Source organism: Nothobranchius furzeri, chromosome 14, assembly GCF_043380555.1.
Source record: "Nothobranchius furzeri strain GRZ-AD chromosome 14, NfurGRZ-RIMD1, whole genome shotgun sequence".
NCBI lineage: Eukaryota > Metazoa > Chordata > Actinopteri > Cyprinodontiformes > Nothobranchiidae > Nothobranchius > Nothobranchius furzeri.
The window spans coordinates 57,205,147-57,217,723 of NC_091754.1; the positions used below are offsets into that span (position 1 = coordinate 57,205,147).

At 44.5% G+C, this 12,577-nt stretch overlaps 1 protein-coding gene across 1 annotated transcript; it reads right to left on the reverse strand.

The window, feature by feature from the left end:
- Positions 1-3,343: 3,343 nt before the first annotated feature.
- cldn10d (claudin 10d) lies at positions 3,344-11,534 on the reverse strand. Its single transcript, XM_015952436.3, has 5 exons — positions 10,156-11,534; positions 8,012-8,173; positions 7,853-7,934; positions 5,934-6,041; positions 3,344-5,840 (listed from the first exon to the last, which is right to left on the reverse strand). The coding sequence occupies exons 1-5, from the start codon at positions 10,385-10,387 to the stop codon at positions 5,657-5,659; spliced, it is 768 nt and encodes a 255-aa protein (XP_015807922.1). The 5' UTR covers positions 10,388-11,534; the 3' UTR covers positions 3,344-5,656.
- Positions 11,535-12,577: the final 1,043 nt, after the last annotated feature.

Genomic DNA, 12,577 nt, shown 5'->3' on the forward strand with positions numbered 1-12,577 from the left:
AGCCTTGGCGGTCCAATCCCCGGACAAGAAAACTAGTTTTTGGGACATGGAACGTCACCTCGCTGGCGGGGAAGGAGCCGGAGCTTGTGGCAGAGGTTGAGCGGTACCGGCTAGATATAGTCGGACTCACCTCGACACATTGCATTGGCTCTGGAACCCGAGACCTGGAGAGGGGTTGGACACTCTACTTTGCTGGAGTTGCTCCGGGTGAGAGGCGGAGGGCTGGGGTTGGCTTTTTGTTAGCCCCGAAACTCTCTGCCTGTGTGTTGGGGTTTACCCCGGGGGACAAGAGGGTAGCTTCCTTGCGCCTTCGGGTCGGGGAACGGGTCCTGACTGTTGTTTGTGCTTATGGGCCAAATATCAGTTCAGAGTACCCACCCTTTTTGGAGTCCCTGGGACGAGTGCTAGATAGTGCTCCATCAGGGGACTCCATTGTCCTGCTGGGGGACTTCAATGCTCACGTGGGCAATGACAGCTTGACCTGGAGGGGTGTGATTGGGAGGAACGGCCCACCTAATCTGAACTCGAGCGGTGTTTTGTTATTGGACTTCTGTGCAAGCCGCAGTTTGGCCATAACGAACACCATGTTCGAACATAAGGATGCCCACCGGTACACTTGGTACCAGGGCAGCCTAGGTCACAGGTCGATGATAGATTTTGTAGTCGTATCATCTGACCTGCGGCCGTATGTTTTGGACACCCGAGTGAAGAGAGGGGCGGAGCTGTCAACTGATCACCACCTGGTGGTGAGTTGGATCAGATGGCAAGGGAACATGCCGCGTAGACCTGGCAGACCCAAACGCATAGTGAGGGTCTGCTGGGAACGCCTGGCAGAAGAACCTGTCAAGACGGTCTTCAACTCCCACCTCCGGCAGGGCTTTGACCACGTCCCGAGAGCAGTGGGGGACATTGAGTCCGAGTGGGCCTTGTTCCACTCTGCGATTGTCGAGGCGGCTGTTGCTAGCTGTGGTCGTAAGGTGGCCGGTGCCAGTCGTGGTGGCAACCCCCGTACCCGCTGGTGGACACCAGAGGTTCGGGGAGCCGTCAGGCTGAAGAAGGAGGCCTACAGGGCGTGGCTGGTCTGTGGGTCTCCGGAGGCAGCAGACAGGTACCGGATAGCCAAGCGGGGTGCAGCAGTGGCAGTTGCCGAGGCAAAATCTCGGGCGTGGGAGGAGTTTGGTGAGGCCATGGAGAAAGACTATCGATCGGCTCCAAAGAGGTTCTGGCAAACTGTCCGGCGCCTCAGGAGAGGAAGGCAGCAACTCGCTCACACTGTTTACAGTGGGGATGGGGAGCTGCTGACGTCAACTGAGGCTATAGTCGGACGGTGGAAGGAATACTTTGAGGAGCTCCTCAATCCCACCAATGCGCATTCCGAGGAGGAACCAGAGCTGGGAGGCCTGGGGATGGACTGTCCGATCTCGGGGGCAGAAGTTGCTGAGGTAGTCAAACAACTACACAGCGGCGGAGCCCCGGGGGCGGATGAGGTTCGTCCTGGGTATCTCAAGGCTATGGATGTTGTAGGGCTGTCATGGTTGACACGTCTCTACAACATTGCGTGGTCATCGGGGGCAGTTCCTAGGGAGTGGCAGACCGGGGTGGTGGTCCCCATCTTTAAGAAGGGTGACCTGAGGGTGTGTTCCATCTATAGGGGGATCACACTCCTCAGCCTCCCTGGAAAGGTCTACGCCAAGGTACTGGAGAGGAGGGTCCGATCGATAGTTGAATCTCAGATAGAGGAGGAGCAATGTGGTTTTCGTCCTGGCCGTGGAACTGTGGACCAGCTCTATACCCTTGCAAGGGTGATGGAGGGGGCATGGGAGTTTGCCCAACCAATCCACATGTGCTTTGTGGATTTGGAGAAGGCTTATGACCGTGTCCCCAGGGGCACCCTGTGGGGGACGCTCCAGGAGTATGGGGTGGGTGGCTTTCTGTTAAGGGCCATTCAGTCCCTTTACCAGAGGAGCGTGAGTTTGGTCCGCATAGCCGGTAGTAAGTCGGACCTGTTCCCAGTGAGGGTTGGCCTCCGCCAGGGCTGCCCTTTGTCACCGGTTCTGTTCATCACTTTTATGGACAGAATTTCTAGACGCAGCCGTGGTGTGGAGTGTGTCGAGTTTGGTGGCAGGAGAATCTCGTCTCTGCTTTTTGCGGATGATGTGGTCCTCCTAGCTTCATCCAGCTCTGACCTTCAGCTCTTGCTGGGTAGGTTCGCGGCCGAATGTGAAGCGGCTGGGATGAGGATCAGCACCTCCAAATCTGAGACCATGGTTCTCGACCGGAAAAGGGTGGCTTGCCACCTCCGGGTCGGGGGAGAGGTCCTACCTCAAGTGGAGGAGTTTAAGTATCTCGGGGTCTTGTTCACGAGTGAGGGTAGGAGGGATCGGGAGATCGACAGGCGGATTGGTTCAGCGTCTGCAGTGATGCGGACGCTGAGCCGATCTGTTGTGGGGAAGAGGGAGCTGAGCCAGTAAGCCAGGCTCTCGATTTACCGGTCGATCTACGTCCCAATCCTCACCTATGGTCATGAGCTTTGGGTAATGACCGAAAGAACGAGATCGCGGATACAAGCGGCCGAAATGAGTTTCCTCCGTAGGGTGGCCGGGCTCAGCCTTAGAGATAGGGTGAGGAGCTCGGACATTCGGGAGGGACTCGGAGTAGAACCGCTGCTCCTCCGGATCGAAAGGAGCCAGTTGAGGTGGTTTGGGCATCTGGTCAGGATGCCTCCTGGACGCCTCCCCGGGGAGGTGTTTCGGGCATGTCCTGCCGGCAGAAGGCCCCCGGGTCGACCCAGGACACGTTGGAGAGGTTACATCTCCAGTCTGGTCCGGGAACGCCTTGGGGTCCTGCCGGAGGAGCTGGTGGACAAGGCCGGGGAGAGGACGGCCTGGAGCTCTCTAATTGGGATGCTGCCCCCGCGACCCGGACCCGGATAAGCGGAGGAAGACGACGACGACGACGACAACAAGGTTGTATTAATAATAAATTATTATATCTTTTGTTTTACTACAGCATCTGTAAGCTTCCTGTGCACAGATTATTAAGGATGCTTGTTTCAGCTGTGAGATTAGACGATAGGATCAATGAAAAAATAAGTTGTCACACACTCCATGGAAACTTTCAGAGAATCCACAAATAGTGGCTTTCAAATGGTTTTGTTACTTTTTGCAAGTTTAGAAAAGCAGCAGATGAGACAGCATGTCTGATAATTTAGTTTTTCATCTGATAATATTAGAACTAGGGATGGGTACCTTTGACATTTGAATCGATCCGGTACTAATTCCCGGTACCTAGGAATCGATACCGGTACTTAACGGTACCAATTTTAGATACTTTTGAGTGTTTAATATTTTAATTCTCTTTTATAATTACATATATATTTTTCTCAATATATAACCATATTTGATAAATATCACAATAAATAACATACAACTGTTGTATTTTAACATCGTCCTTGTAGTTTTATAAGCTGATAATTAAACTGAAGCAAACATCTTTACTGTGAACTAAATTTACTGTGTATCTTCATTCCTTTTGCCGTCCTTTTTCATTTGATTTTTTCCTACTGGGAAGTTGGAATTTCCGAGGAGAAAGCGAACGCACCATTAGCTGATAACAGTGGTGGCAATGCAAGCTAACATATCAAGCTAACGTTATCTTAAACAGTTAATTTAACTGCTGGAGCAGATTAAAATGATGATGCCTCACACTTAGATCGTTGTCACTGGTTTCATCTTCACCCAATCACCCGTCGCATTTAATTAAATTAAATTCAAGTTCAATTCAAGTTTATTTATATAGCACCAAATCACGACAAGAGTCGTCTCAAGGCACTTCACATAATAAACATTCCAATTCAGGTCAGTTCATTAAGCCAATCAGAAATAATGTTTCCTATATAAGGAACCCAGCAAATTGCATCAAGTCACTGACTTACAGCAATCCTCATACTAAGCAAGCATAAAGCGACAGTGGAGAGGAAAACTCCCTTTTAACAGGAAGAAACCTCCAGAGGATCCTGGCTCAGTATAAGCAGCCATCCTCCACGACTCACTGGGGATCGAGAAGATAGAGCAGGCGCGCAGTGTGCTAGACAAAGTGCCCGCCTCACAGACTAAAGCTGGGAGCTGGTTCCACAGGAGAGGAGCCTGATAACTAAAAGATCTGCCTCCCATCCTAATTTTAGATATTCTGGGAACCACCAGTAGACCTGCAGTCTGAGAGTGAAGTGCTCGGTTAGGAACGTATGGAACAATCATGTTGTCATCTACCGGATGGGTACCGAATTCGGTACTTTTTAAGGTACAGACCGAATTCCACAGTACCGAGCGAGCACCGATTCACTTCATTTGAAACGGTACCTCGTTTCGGTACCCGTCCTTCACAACGAGAACTTGCCTAGACAGCTGTGCATGCGCAAGAGCGTTATGTCTTTGGTTGCTGCGAGCGAGTTGTAAACAGCAGCATGGTAGATAGAACGAAAGTATTTAGTTTGTATTATTTAAAGTTATTAAAACATTTTTCCTCGTGTCTTCTTGGTGCCCTTGGGGGCCCAAAGCAGTCGCATAATTTGCATATGCCTTGGACATGCTCTGAAGCATCTGTCTAAGAAAGTCACAGGAAAATTTAGATCAATAGACAAACCAATGAGATCAATTTAAGTCCATTCAGAAGAAGGTCTAGATTCTTTAACAACTGTTAAAAATTTGATTGAATGTATGTGCACCTGTTTATAAGTCAGTTGAAAGCACGGCTGATACCAGCAACATGCAGTGATGACTCGTGCTTATCTTTGTTAGCAGCTGCGGCTTTAAAGAGACAATGTGTAGTTTTTACCTTTATTCTCAAGAGACATCCATCAAAATGTTGTTGAAAATGAATTAAATGATGCCCAGTTGTTAAAAATTATTGGCAGCTTAGTAACATAACCATAAAAATGGAGTCTAAAATACATGGCCTAAGTCTCTGGGCGAAGCCATGTTATACGCCATGTTTCCTTCTACAGGAGGCTGTGAAGACAAGATGCATTTACTGATTTGTAACAAACAGTAACAAAATGTTCGTAAACATTGTTTTACACATTTACCTCTTTGCTCATTGCCAGTGATGAAAGGGAGTCTGATGTGATTGTCTGCTGGAGGTTAAACGATCTGACAAAGTACTCGTTAAATAATTGCGCCCCCGGTGATTTTGGACCCTAATGGCTATCCGTAGATAAGGTCTTACTCGAACACAAATATGCTAGCTTGCTTGCTATGATTTAGGTATGTACTGTCCCCTATCACCAGGGAAAATACTGTACTGCAACAACTGTTCAATGATTTCCCCAAAAAGTCAATAATTTTAGATGTAGACTATCTAGACTGATGTAACAAACGATTACTCTTCTAGTTTTGTCTCTTTATTGAACTTGCGTAGACTGTAACGTTTATGTTTTATTTCTTTCAGCAACACCAGACTCGACTGTTGGCTAGAACTTTGTGAAAGACCATGACTCTGGCAAGATGCTTCATCAAGTAGTTTCCCAGGTTAAAAAAGAGGAGGAGATGAGGAATCCTTCAGACAGTGCAACATCTGTTGTTTACCCGACTCCAGTGTTTATGCTAAGCTAACTGCGCTACACTTCAACCCACATTAAAGCGTTGAGTTTGTCTCTGGCTCAGACAAATGTATCCCGACTGTATGCATGACCGGTCTTTGTTGTTGCTCTGGTGGTCTGAATCCTGGCTGAATAATTCAGTGGAGGTACCAAAGTCACTCTGGATGATGGTGGCTGCATGTAGGTCCGTTTGGTGCGAGCCGTGACGTAAGACGCAGGTCCATAGGTTCTGTTGGAAGGATTTCTGTATTTGAAACAGAAGATGAGGTTATTTCTAGGCTGTTCTTTAGTCTTTAGTGTAACCACACAGCATAAATAGTTTAGGTTTTATATTAACCTTGATTGAAGTCCATCTTTTCCAGAGAAGAAAGTCAACACTGCACCTCCTCCAATCAGAAGAATGGCTCCTCCCCAGCCAACAAAAATTGCAGCGCCTAGTTCAAATCTAAACAAGAAGAGCTGTTTCAGCACTCATGATTCTTTATACTTTATTGTTATTCATTCCTAATTTCAAGTATATCTTATAGGTACCCCTGAAGTTGAGTGTCAAGTGGGGAGGCATTGGGTACCATTTTTAGGGTCATGACCTGACTGTAATTTGAACCCCAATCTGTGTCAGTCCATCAGACTGGGAAGGTATAGTATACATAGGTACGGAGTGTAAAGTCATATAATAAAACTAACATATTTTGTCACATCAAATAGAAATGCAAAGAATTAAATCTAGCAGTTTGAATTTACATGTTGATTATATATTTAGTTCAAAACATATAGATGGTCCAAAATTTGTTTTCAACCATAACACAGCGACATGGGTGGCCTCATTTGTGACCCAAAGGTCACACTTCCTTAGCTGGGACAAGCTGTCCTGGCTGTACTTCTCTTTACAGATTATCCGTTACAGGAGACACAAAGTCTGCTGCAAACCATCTTTAATCTGACCGCCTTTTTCTGACTGCTGTTCCATCCGCAAGATGAAGGACACTTCAAGATTTAAAAGAATCATTTTTAATAAACTCTTTTCACCGTTTATTACAATGTTAATAAATAATCATCATGGTTCATTATAAAGGTATTTAATTACTGAAAAGAATTATTATTCTTTGGTTAATAATAATTATTATTTATGATAATCAGTAATGTTTAACAGTGACAAGAAGGTCATGTGCACTTATACACACCATGCAGGACACAGTAAATCAGGTTAAAGGTAACTGTATTCACAGGTCTTTGTTCCATAACACCAAAGCTTTCTATCTTGGGAGGGCATGTTCTGAGGTATGTTAGGTTAAAACCTAAACTCCTCAGTTCAAGTTCTGTTCTTGAGCTCACCAAAATACTCTCCGTGGCCACGAGAGTTCCAGAGTATCGGGTCGGCCGCTTGAAACCTCTACTAAGCTTTTCTGTCACGCTGATAGAATTGCTTCAACAAGAAACACCATCTGCAACAAGCTGACGCAAAACTCCTTGAGAGTTATTGATTTGAGATGCAACCAGTTTCGTCAGTCGTTGTGACCCGGAGACATCTCAGGACCGATTTGGTCGCACTACGGTTCTTCTACCCACCTCGTGCTTGGGGGTCATCATCTCCCCCTGACATCTTGGATCCAAAAGGGGGTCTCCTAACTGGGTGAGGTAGACACATCTGACAGATTGCGTCTGTATGCCTGTCTTATTAAGCAATAATTTAGCTTAGCTGCAAACTAAACTCTTTCACCCAGAACACATTTTCTCTCTCTGAGATAGAAACCTTCTGAGACTTACATTCACACATCCAAACACACACATTTCATTTTTAGTTTTCATCCAGACACAGGTTGCTTTAATACCAAGTTTTAATACCAAAGCTTTTATTAGTTGTCATTTATGAATTGCCTTTTAAATGGTCATCTTTAAATAGTTAGTAATATATTCTTAACTTTTTAAACCTTACTCTTCTTTGACATGAAACACAGAGTGGTGTATATTTGGTCATTGAATGAGCAAAGATTTCTTTAAATCTTCTGAATTAATAAATAAATTTTTGCTATTAATTTGAATCTCTCAAATTAAATATTAATATTTTGATTAAATATAGACCCAGCCAGTTGGTGTATGAACTTCTATTGATTATATAAATATCCTTGGAGATATATATATATATATATATATATATATATATATATATATATATATATATATATATATATATATATATATACACATGTGTGTGTGTGTGTGATTTTTAATGTTTGTGCTGGTTCAAATATTTCTCACTTTTGTTTCTTGAAGTTTGGATCCACAAATTCGGTGATGATTCTGTTGGCCCACCAAGAGTACGTGATCATACCACAGAATCCTGTTGGAACAGAAACTTTGGTACATAGGGTTTTCTTTTTAAATATATATAAATCAGACCATTTAATATGGTTTTACCTGAAAAAATGTAGGTTACACCACCAGAAAATGTTACTCTTGAATTGATGATCTCTGTCCCACCAATTTTAGTGCACTTCATACCAATTAGGGTGAGGACACTGCCAAAGAAACCGGTGATGACGGCACAGATCGCAAGTGCTCTGCAGGAATGAAGGAATCCTGAAAGGAAAAAACAAAATGCAGCAAAAACACAAGTGTCATGGCTGAAGGCTGTTTGTCATGAGCAGCCTTCTGACTCCTCCTGCACTCATGCAATTAGTGTGACTGGTTCCACCTGATCTCTCCCCTTTATATTCCAGGCTCTGTTGTGCTCTCACTGCCAGTTTGTCTGCTGTTCTGAGTGCTCTCTCTCCTGTTGCGGCCCGGATTTGGCTGGAACTTGGCTCCCTGTAATCTCCTGAACCAGCTTCGACCCGTGGCCTTGTCTCACACCAGTAACGTGGATTTTTGGATTACCTTTTTTTCCAACTTCTCTGATTTGCGCCCCAGTTTTTTGGAGATGTTTTGGAGTTGGGAATCTTATTCTTTCCTCCCTAGTGCTTTCCCATTTTTGTTCAATTCAAATTCAATTCAAAAATACTTTATTAATCCCAGACGGAAATTGATTTGAGACAAAAAGAAAAGGAAATAAAGACTTGCTTGCTTCAAACCAGTTCTGATCTCCTGGTCTGTTCTCGGGGAGTTTCGTTGTCCTGCTCGTGTCAATTAGCAATTTGTTTTTGCATTGTGTTTTAAATAGCAATTTTAAAAACAATACAAAATTTTATGGACTTGAGCATTTTCAACACATGTCTTAAGGCTGTGGCTGGCACTAAATGCACTGTGGTTTAAAATCGTGTGATTATTCAGCAAAACAATGTTGATTTTATATTTCTTCATTAGGTTGAGGCAGTGATAGCTTGCTCTTGTCTAATGAGCTTTGAAAGAAAAGCGTCTGGACTTATTTGAGTTGCTTGAAGACGTTTCACCTCTCATCCGAGAGGCTTCTTCAGTTCTAAGGTCAAATGGCGGAGAGTCCCAGATTTAAACCCCAGTGGGAGTTTCCCCCCAAAGAGGGAACAAAAGACCCCCTGATGATCTTCTATATAAACATGAGCCAAGGTGTGAGGGTGAGTGTGGGTCCTATTCAGCCAGAGTTTTGGGTGAGCTCATTGTGAAGCCTGGCCCCACCCTATCATGTGAATTCCTGAGGTCAGATGGCCCAGGATATGCGTGGGCAGTGAGACATCTGGGAAGGGATCTCAAAACTGGATTATAGATAGCAGACAGTTGGTGTCGTAAACCACCGCCTCTGTTCAAAGATGGTTGCTCACAGTGGACATAAATGGCTTCCTTAACTCCTCTTTCAAACCATCTGTCCTCTCTGTCCAAAATGTGAACGTTGGCATCCTCGAAAGAGTGACCTTTGTCCTTTAGATGCAAATGAACTGCTGAGTCCTGTCCCGTGGAGGTGGCTCTTCTATGTTGTGCCATGCGCTTGTGAAGTGGCTGTTTGGTTTCCGAAAACTGAGAACCTTCACAGACATAGCTTGCTCTTGTTGCATTGTGTGTCTCTTTCTGTCGAGAAGCAGACTCTTGTCTCTTGAACCCCTGCTGACTTTCTGAATGTATCCACTAACAATGAAATAATGTGAAGGACAGTAAAATTTAAAAAATCCAGAAAAATGTACTTCAAAAATGCCATAAAAATTTGCAATCAATTGTGACGAAGGAAGTAAGTATTTGATCACCTATCAGTCAGTAGATTTTCTGGTTCCCAGGTGTATTTTATACAGGTTTAGGAGCCTTTTTCTTAAAGGCTTTTATGCAATGTATTCATATATCAATCAAGAAAATGATGGACAACCCTGAGCATTCTCTTCACAAGACTGTCCGACAACGGAAGAGTGTCTTCAGTCAGAGGCTTCTTCAGTTTCGCTGCAACACTGACCGCTACTGGAGATCCTTCCTGCCAACAGCCATTGTAATATACAATAACTCTTTGATGACTTGATTATTATTATTCTGAGCTATACTACAGCAATCAAATTCCCTCTGGGATTAATAAAGTATTTTTGAATTGAATTGAATTGAATACATGTAAAAATGTCCTCATTCTCATTTCAATAATTATCAGTTATGTAACGTTCAGAGTCTCTTACCAGGCAGGGCCAGCAATGAAGGGTAGTCTTTACAGTCAGACACCCCCGTGGTGTCCGAGATGCAGTCCCTCCACAGGTTGGAGTAGAAGTTGGAAGTGGTCATCACAACGCTGCTCCCCTCAGAGAACGACCAGTACTCTGTGGGGAGAGTGGAACACACAAGGATCCAACCACACAGGCAGGACACAAAGCAGCCGATCTCCATGTACATAACCACCGTACGGTACTTCATGATGAGGTGCTCAAACTACAAAACGTCTCAGAAAATAAGGGACTACCAACATCTCACGGTGGGAAACAGGACCGAAGGCTCCCTCTGAGGCATTGCTGATGTGTGATGTTACACACTTCTAATGTACATGTTTGTTTTGTGGCTCGTCTTATCTGATTGATGGTTTTGTCTGGTAAGCATGTTTCATGTTCCCAACAAGGATGGTGTAGGATTACATCATCACACAACCTTGAAGAAGAAAGTTTAAGGGGTAGCACTTTTCAAGATGGAAATCACAGGTGCCTTATAAGCCCAATAAAATATATGAAATAACAAAATAAATGGCCTGTATTTGTATAGCCTGGGGTCCACATAATATTTTTGGGTTGGTACTCAGGGGAGAACTTATGGTTGTTGCTTGGTCCTCACATTTTTTTATGCACTTAATTCTTTACTCAACTCACAATAGGAACAAAACAGAGTAACGCGTTGACGATGCGACCAATTTTAATTTAGTCTGAAAATAATAAGTACAACAGGTACATATTGCCAGCTTAACTTAAACCTAATTTTCAAATAACATGACTGAATTGTCTGAATGTAAAACACAATGTGTAAACAGCTGCTTTTGTGAAAACAAAAATCTAATAAAATAAATTTTAAAGCACTTAACAAAATTACTATTTCAGAGCACTGACGTTTTTTAAATGGCAAAAATGCCGTTTTTATTCCTACAGACTCTCATCATCCTCATCATGATCCTGACTGCGTTCAGCTTCATTATTGACTTCCCGAACAACTTTCTGATGTTCTCTGCTGTTAGTATGTTTATCAAACGCTGGATGATTGAAGTTTTTAGTGCCTATTAGTGATGGGAATTCCGGCTCTTTTTAGAGAGCCGGTTCTTCTGGCTCAGCTCACCAAAAAGAGCCGGCTCTTTCGGCTCCCAAGTGGCTCCTCAGATTTTCAGTTGCGTAGAGTACATTTATAACCAAAATAATGCAAAACTATATGTTAAATGATTTACTAATGTAAAAAAAATGCAATATATCAAATATTTATCATTTCTATGGATTTAATAACTGAACACTTTAAGAAATCTCCACTTTCCAACTGCTGGCGCTCATTTTCTCACCGTCTTCGTCGCACTCTCCTCTCTCTCTCTCTCTCTCGCCTTTTTCCTCATTCCCTCTCGTCTCCCTCCACCCGCATGTACTTTGCTGTGTGTCTGAGTCTGATCCTCCCTCTTCCCCGCCCCTACTGCTCTGTGTGTGGACAGTCTGGACACGCAGTTACACATGTTGACCAATCGCCTGTAGCTTTCACCAAAGCAAGAGGGGAGGGGGCGGCTCCCAATGACGAGCCAGCTCCCGTCGTTCACTTCAAAGAGCCGGCTCTTAGAGCCGGTTCGTTCGCGACCGACACATCACTAGTGCCTATGCAAAAGGCGCTGTTTTTGTCTGCGAGGGTGGGATTTTCACGGCATAATCTGCACCACATCTCTGTGCGTTCATCGTTTGTTTGATGCCAGCTGACCTCCTGCAGCCACTTCTCCGCGAATACTCTTTTCTTTTGTGGTTTCGACTCAGTCTGACGTTTTTTTGGAGGCGGAGGAACACCAAAAATAATTACATAATGGAGCTTGCTTCTTGGACATCTTTAAAATGCTCCAGAAATGTCTTCCTTCCTCCACAAAGTCTTAGGTGCGCAAATGAGTGCTGCAGCTTTTTTTCAGGTGCGCATTATTTATTTTGACAGCGCATGCGCACCTGCGGACCACTTATGTGCACACCTGTGTACAGCGCTTCTTGTGGTTCCACAACCCCCATCCCCAAGGCGCTTCACAATGCAATCAGTCATCGACCCATTCACACTCTAGTGATGATAATCTACCATGTAGCCACAGCTGTCCTGGGGTGCACTGACGGAAGCAAGACTACCTAGCACTGGCGCCACTGGTCCCTCTGACCACAACCAGCTGGCAAGGCTGGTTTAGTGTCTTGCTCAAGGACACAATGAGCATTCTCTGGCAGGAACCAATTTCAAGCTTACAACCTTTCGATTACTGGTAAACCCGCTCTACCTCCTGAGCTACTGCTGCCCATGAGGGCAAACAAAGGGGCTTGAATATACAGAAACGATACAAGCAAGGGAATAAGCTGAAGAGCAAGAGGTGGATCAACTGGAGGTCTTATTAAAGGTGACCACTGA

Coding starts and splice junctions, on each gene's coding strand:
- cldn10d (XM_015952436.3), bottom strand. CDS start 10,387: ATGAAGTACCGTACGGTGGTTATGTACATGGAGATCGGCTGCTTTGTG. Junction 6,042..7,852: donor CCAAACTTCAAGAAACAAAA/GTGAGAAATATT, acceptor CTTCTTGTTTAG/ATTTGAACTAGGCGCTGCAA. Junction 5,841..5,933: donor AAAGATGGACTTCAATCAAG/GTTAATATAAAA, acceptor TTTCAAATACAG/AAATCCTTCCAACAGAACCT.